Source organism: Pempheris klunzingeri, chromosome 3 (genome assembly GCF_042242105.1).
Source record: "Pempheris klunzingeri isolate RE-2024b chromosome 3, fPemKlu1.hap1, whole genome shotgun sequence".
Taxonomy (NCBI): Eukaryota; Metazoa; Chordata; class Actinopteri; order Acropomatiformes; family Pempheridae; genus Pempheris; species Pempheris klunzingeri.
The window spans coordinates 3,221,138-3,228,370 of record NC_092014.1 but is presented as its reverse complement, the minus strand read 5'-3'; the positions used below and the strand labels follow the sequence as shown (position 1 = coordinate 3,228,370).

The following is a 7,233-nucleotide window of genomic DNA, read 5'->3' as shown; positions in this document are numbered from 1 at the left end:
AAGAGCCATTATTCCCTCTCCCCAGCCCGGCTGCAGCTCGCTCTTCGGGGGTATTTTAGGTGCTTAATCGCGTCCTTTAAAGGACCTCAAATGGAGAATAACTTCCTCTTTTCACGTCGCCTGGAGCCGAGACAAAGAGTTCCTGTGGCCAGGCCTCCTCCAGCAGCTCTCCTTCTATGTGTTTATGAGCAAAATTTGCCTGCGTGAATTTGATTCGCTTATGGACACAAGTGACCCCACATGGATTATTGTTAATCTTTCTTTTCACTTTCAGGGGAACATACAGTTTCATGTATTTATCCTTTGGAAAATAGTAATAATTCGACCTCTCTTTCCCAACAACACAATGAAAGTTTAACATCCAAAAAAATAAAAATAAAAAAAAGGTTATTTTTTTCCCCCGAATACAAAATCAAACGCACCTTGTCTCATTTTCTCTGATTTATTTGAATAGATGTGAAATAGACTAGAACAATTCTCTGTTTAACCCACAAAAAAAAAAAACACTTTAAAGCAATTCAGTCTCTCCATGACCTAAAAATATACCATGTTAAAAACAAACATTAAAAAAAAAAAAAAATCTTTTTGAGTTCAAATGAGGAGAAATGCGCAAACTTGTGCGTAATTTCCCCGGTGTGCTTCAGTGCCAAACAAGAGCACCAACAATTATTGGACCATAAAATGAAATTTCACCCCCAAATTTCACGCCACAGATGCCACAGTGTGACGTCCAGCCTGAACGCACACTCATTTCGGCTGTAACACAGTTGAAATAGCCGGAAATATAAGTGGGATTTCATCTCGTCTGGCAGGTGAATCCAAACCCACATCCATTATATAAGCAGTTCTGTTTTCTGGGCCGTTTTGACCAACTTATCACGCACTTCTAAGAGGTTGCGGTTTGGCCAAAATGAAAGAGCTCCGTCAAAAAAAGAGACACTGGTGAGGCTACCAGGCCCGGATCCCCTGCAGGGAGCCCTGGCAGGACGTGACCGCTGTCCCTTGATGTGTCTGGGCCTGTGGGGAGCCGCCGAGGCCGCTCACGTTCCCCAAGTTCATGTTCATGAAGGCGTTGGAGCCGCTGGAAGGAGGGAGGGCGGGGATGCTGGTGTACGTGCAGCTGTAGTTGCTGTTGTAAGCGGGGCTGTTGTATGTGTATGTCGGGTATCCGTTATAACTGTACGGGTTGGATCCATACGGAGCAGCGGCGGCGTAGCTCTGCGCGCCGCCCAGGCACGGCTTCCCATCTCGGACCAGCACCGGCACGGCGACGCGCCGGGGAGGGGGAGGGTGGTGCTGCCCCGCCGCCTCCAGAGACTTGTCCTGCCGCTGCCGTTTGCACTTGTAGCGGCGGTTCTGGAACCAGATCTTCACCTGGTTCGAGGTGAGTTTCAGGGTGGTGGCGAGGTGCTCCCGCTCAGGGGCGGACAGGTAGCGCTGCTGCTTGAAGCGCCGCTCCAGCTCGAAGACCTGCGCCTGGGAGAAGAGCACCCTGGGTCTCCGCCGGCTCCTCTGCTTCTGCACCGGCCGCTCCGAGTCGACCTGCCCGCCCTCCGCTGCCTCTTCCCGGGACACCAAACCACAGCTCTCTGGGTAGGATGAAAAGTCACATAAGAAATGCTGTTTTCCTGTTTGCGTTAAAAGGAACATTACGCCACTTCTTCTAGTCTGGAACCAAACCAGTTTTCAACAGAAGCCACAACACACTTAAACTTAACTTAACTTAAACACATCTCCTTTGTTTCCTTTTTTTAAAAAAAAATCCCTCACACTTTCAAAAGCTTTCGTGCACAACATTAAAGCTCAGAAATTATTCTAAAAAAGAGACAGAAAAGGTTGATCTTTAAGGAGAAAACCAAAAAAACAGAGAATAATCTCTTTAGTCCAGAATATAGACGTGTCTATCTGTAGCTTTAGGCAGATAATTTACATGTTAGAAACCCACAAGCAGCTTGAACCTCGTTCCTTGAGCTGTTTATGTCTAATGAATAATTATATGTCCCATGTGAGGAAGATGTGTCTCTGTGACTGTGTTTATTAGCGCTACTTCGCGGTGTCATTTCTTTTACAAGCCTCTTTAAACTAATTGTCAGTTTATGGTCCACACATCATAACAGACTCCGCGTAGCAGGCGCGCAGCTGAACCACTAGAAAGTGTTTGACATCTCCAGACTTTACTGGATTCGTCTCAGGCCTCTGGCCGCGGTGATGGTGACTTCCACCATTTGATAGCTCTTTATTGCGATAATGTCTGGTGTGTGGAGGTGGAGCAGCCGAGGACAGATCCTGTGCCACTCAATCTGGTTTTTTTTTTCACTATATTGTACAGGAATTTATATAATTTTGCACTCTGCACAACGTTTTGAGCTACAGATCTTTATGTGACCAAATGATTTTTAAAATTACTGGAATAATTCGCCACAAAAGAGCTGCAGGAGTGTTTAGAAAATGACACCATAATGTTCCTTCAGTTGGCTCATATTGTGTTTGCCGATTTAATAGTCTAGATATTACCTTCATTGCTTGGTCACCGAGCTGTTAAAATGCTTGGATTTTTCTTTTTAATTTACATAATTAAATATATTATACACAACTTTACAGGTTCGTTTGTTTTTGTTTTTGTAGCCACAATATTTTACATGTAAAACAGCTGCTTACATTTACCATCCATGTGGTATCACTGCCACATTTCCTCTGTAAGACATTCTAATTGATATTTACTCTGATCATTATTGTTACACGTGTCCTTTGTTGCCTTTTGTCTGGCCTGTACAGTCGCAGCTTGTGCTTCAACTCACTGCTCTCCTGCTCGTCCTGCTCGGCGCCCCCCAGCTTGGCTCCCTGCAGGCCGGGATGGACGTACATGTCCGGGGACAGGCTGGTCTCCCCTCGCTCTCCTTCCCGCACCGCCAGCGCGCTGAGGTAAGCCAGGTTGTCCTCTCCCTCCGAGAAGGAGGGACTGTCCCGGGCCCCGGCGAGCATGCAGGACGGCGGGGTTTGGAAATGCTGCTGCTGCTGCTGCTGCTGCTGCTGGGGAGGGGACCCAGCCAACTGCTGAGCGTGGGCCCGGTGTTGGAGCTCCAGGGACCCGGACTGCTGCTGCTGCAGCTCCATTTTAAGGATATCCTTGACAGAAAACGGCGTGGATGTAAGCGGGCTCTGCAGCATCATGTCATCCAGCTCCTGCTCTGCAGCACCGAGGAAATGAAGCCCTCCGAGTAACATGCACACCTCTTCTCCTTTTCCACAATTTTTCCTAACAAATAATTGAGCTTAATAGCTCCTTCTTTGGTAATTGGAGGTGCGTTAAGCCTCTGGAATCCCTCATCGCCATAAATCGCACAAAAACGTGGGTATTAGTCCCGGTTTTGTCCACGCAGGTCTCCACTCTGACAGATATTATGTCGGGCTTTGTAAGTAGAGTTTGGACCGGGGCGAAGGAGCGCCTCTGCCTCCTCTGATGTCAGGGGGAGGGGTGTGTGAAATGGAAAGTCCGTGTCTGCTGGAAGGGAAGCATTTGGGAGAGAGAGCGTACCGAGAGAGGGAAGGTGGGGCCTACGTGACGTATGTTCACATACTGGGTTTGTTTTCAGACTTGTGTGAATATGGTGGGCAGAAAATCTCACTGACACTCCGCTGTCCAGTCTGTTTATCCTTCCGTACTCGCTGAATCTGCTCCAACAGCATTTTACGCACAATTTTTGTTCCAAGAAGCTCGTTAATAGCCGTGATCCGTGACTGCACACACGTGACCTATACCTGTACTTTGGCTTCTTATTATGTTATTTGTAGTTTTAATCACTCTACAGTCGGCCAGAACATCGGGGCCCTCCGGTTGGTTCGTGCGTAAATCTGTGCGCTCTTTGGAGAGGCGCACCATGTGGCACACTTGCCTGAATGGTGGCACGTCAAGGTCAGCGGTCAGGTCAAGGGACAATAGAGTCAGAGAGTGAACCTCTTTGCCTTGTAGTTTAACTTCACCCAGTGCTTGAATGATAAACCAAAAGTGGGGGGATTCCTCCACCATTACGCAAAACCTGCCTCACCCAGGCCTGGCTTTCAGCTAAGAAGTTTAACTTTCTTTAAAGTGTTTCAGATTAAACATACGGAAAATGTTTGATTTTGTCAGGCTCTATAACAATATTCGTCTTGGAGACTTTATTATAAGCAAAGCGATCTAAAAGGTCCACTTGTATTTTTTTTTTTTTTTTTTTAGAAAGACTCCAGTTTGAGGAGTTACTCTTGTGGATTCTGCTCCTTACAAGGACATGTTACCAAGCTCAAGTTTGTTGAAACTCTTTTTTTTTTAAATACAGATTTGTAACTTTTAAATTTAAAGGGCCGTTTAAGGTTTAATTCTCTGCTGTTAGCAACTTTAAATAACTTTAAATTCTAGAAACTCTTAAAACTCAAAGTGAGACCCTGTTCTCTCCCTGCGGCCCTGTCGTCCAGCAGCTGCTCTCGGTGTGTCTCCGTCCTCTTTATCACGGGTGTTGTATTAATAACCGCCCTGGGCCGATAAGCGTGGCCCCCCGGGGCAATTAAGATTCCTCCAGGAAAACTAACTGACGTTTTTAGCTCGGCCTAATCTGCTCCTATCAGCTCCCCTTTCCGTTTTCCAGCGGGACCCCTCGCCTCTGTCACCCCGCTCCCTTCCACCTCTTCTGCTGGGGTTTTTTTTCTGCAAACGAAGAGCCTCCAATATTATAAAAAAGAAAAAAATAGATTTTAGACAATATTTTGAAACAGAGAAAAACAAACCTTTCATATGTATTCATATTACAGGAACATTAATGTATTCCGTGTATTTATGATCAAGGGACAAAAGGTAAACATGCACCAGTTAAATAATTATCTTCTAATTGTCTAAATGTTCCACGTGTTTCTTTACCAGCATGTGATTCTGGTGGAGAAAGCTATTAAAACAATTTTCTGTGTGTGTGATAACAGAATATAAACTCCTCTTTAAGCTATTAAACTCCTGCAGTGGAACCATGATGATACTCCCAGTATTTCCCAGCAGTGACCTTTAGTTGGAGCAGCCTCAGTGCTGTTTGATACTGAATGCACAACAACTCCCTCTTTACATAGAAATAGAGCCTGATCTCATGGATTGGGAAGAAATAGAGCCGCTTTTTAAGGGACATTTTGCGTGTTGTGTTGTGCACCAAAGCTGAAGATGCTTTTAGACTGACATCTATGAAATCTTAGTTTTTTTTTAAAGAAAAAATGATGTCTGGGCTTAAACTTTACTTTTGTTGTATGTATTTTTGTTCAAATGTCTCTTTAAACAGCTGAAGTCAGTTTAAAGAGCTGGAGATCAACAGCTAAAGCTCATGATGTGGACGTTAAACCCAACTCCATCTAAGTTTACCAACATTTTTAGGCAGACATACACATGACTTATGAGTAAATTATGTTTAGTGTAGTCGGCTTTAAAGGTTTTTGCAGATACCAATACTTTTATTCTGAAATTGTGGATCATCTTCAGTAGCTCTATGACAGATATTTCCCCAGAATTATGCTTTTATCAGCTTGGAAATAGAATTTATTTAGAGCATAAATGGAAATTAAAACTCTCAGCAGAGCTTCTGCTGTGAAAATGAATTCAGATCATAAAACTTATCGTTAGAATCCATAATGTCAACTCTGCAGAGACCTCAGGTAAAATTAGTTTGATGCTCTTTTATACTGTTTATAACTTTTATCCTGTTTAATACAAAATTAATGTTGATGTTAGTGTTAATAAAAACACAGTTAAACTGTTTATCTCAGCTCAAAAAGGCGTAAATGGGCCTTTGGTTCAAGGCTGCCTGAAAACTATCCGAGGCCCCTAAACAAGGTCACAACTCCATTTGAGTTTCTCTGTTGTCCTTGGGTGTGTAATTTATCTGTTTTGATTATTTCTTTTTACCATATTGTGATAATAAATTTAGAAATCTAGGCCCTAAATCCTCCAGTTTTGTGAGCTGGGGGGACATTTAAGTGTCCGAGCTCGCACACATCTAAAACATATTTGAACAAATAACAAATTTAGGCTTCCACGGCAGAGTGACACATTTTGAGATTATGAGAAACACATTTTTGGACACACACACAAAGGAAATAAGTCATATTTGAGCTTTGTATAAGGAGTACACTGTGCAGGCACAGTTTAGGGTTTAATAATCCACAACACATCATAATTATTTTTATTGATTCTTTGTTGTAACTACAAAGTTAGACCTGTCTCTAAACTGGATCAAGCTCGGGGTCTCCCCTCAGCTGTGTCCCTGCATGCAGCCCAGCAGGCAGTAAATATCCTGATGTGCAGCTCTGGAAACAGGCAGATATATGTGTGGTTGTGCCTGTAGACTCCTCGGCGACTCTCTCCAATTCATGCTATATCATCATCAGCGCGTCCTCGTAAAAAAGTGCCAAACAAGGCAGGATAGTGTTTAGACTGGCACCCAGCGGCCTCCATTTACTTTAAATAAGCATTAAATCCAATGACGCCAGGCTGAACGCTGTGTTTTCTGTGTGTCAGATGGGCCAAAACTTTACAACAGCTATTGGAAAGAAATTAAAACTGTTTTAGTTAAAGTTAAGTGACGGGACGTTTGGTTTTTTTGGTAGGATGATTATTCTGATTCAGGGGCGTCAAACTGGGGCTCAGGGGGTTTCCAGGAGTCCTTGAAGGGGTTTAAAGGGTAGATTTCCAAAAGGTTTCCAGGAGGATGAACAGATCTCAGTGGAAATTCATGTGTTATATTTGTTGTCTAATGTGAACAAGAGCAGACTTGTTAAGAATCAACCAGCAAAGAAAGAAAATCTGACCAACAAAAACCTTAACTTACACCTCAAAAATAGAAAATTCAATATTATAATAATAATATCACTATTCATTGAGCACATTTTCATTATAACATGTCATCATATTAAACTGTCCACAGTGTAAACAGCAGCGCCTGGAGCCTATGGGGAGTTCAAGAGGGTCAAATTCACATGGGTGCCATTGGTGCTATTATTTCTTTATCTGGAAACTTTTAAGAACTCCTTAAAGAGGCTAAAACCCTTAAATCTCTGCCACCTGGAGCTGGTTTTAACCAAGCTCTTCAAATTCTTTAAAAAAAAAGACGTTGTTTGTACCTTTAGAACGACACATAGGAGATTTTTACTGATTGGTAGGACAGCAGTATTTGCCTGTGCCTTTTAAAACCGCTACACACAGTTGAAAAGTGAATCTGTTTTATG

At 43.4% G+C, this 7,233-nt stretch overlaps 1 protein-coding gene across 1 annotated transcript; it reads right to left on the bottom strand.

The window, feature by feature from the left end:
* Positions 1-945: 945 nt before the first annotated feature.
* LOC139199047 (homeobox protein Nkx-2.5-like) lies at positions 946-3,463 on the bottom strand. The gene is made up of 2 exons (XM_070828055.1): positions 2,799-3,463; positions 946-1,589 (listed from the first exon to the last, which is right to left on the bottom strand). Exons 1-2 carry the CDS (start codon positions 3,223-3,225, stop codon positions 949-951), a joined length of 1,068 nt encoding a protein of 355 aa, XP_070684156.1. The 5' UTR covers positions 3,226-3,463; the 3' UTR covers positions 946-948.
* Between the last annotated feature and the right edge of the window lie 3,770 nt (positions 3,464-7,233).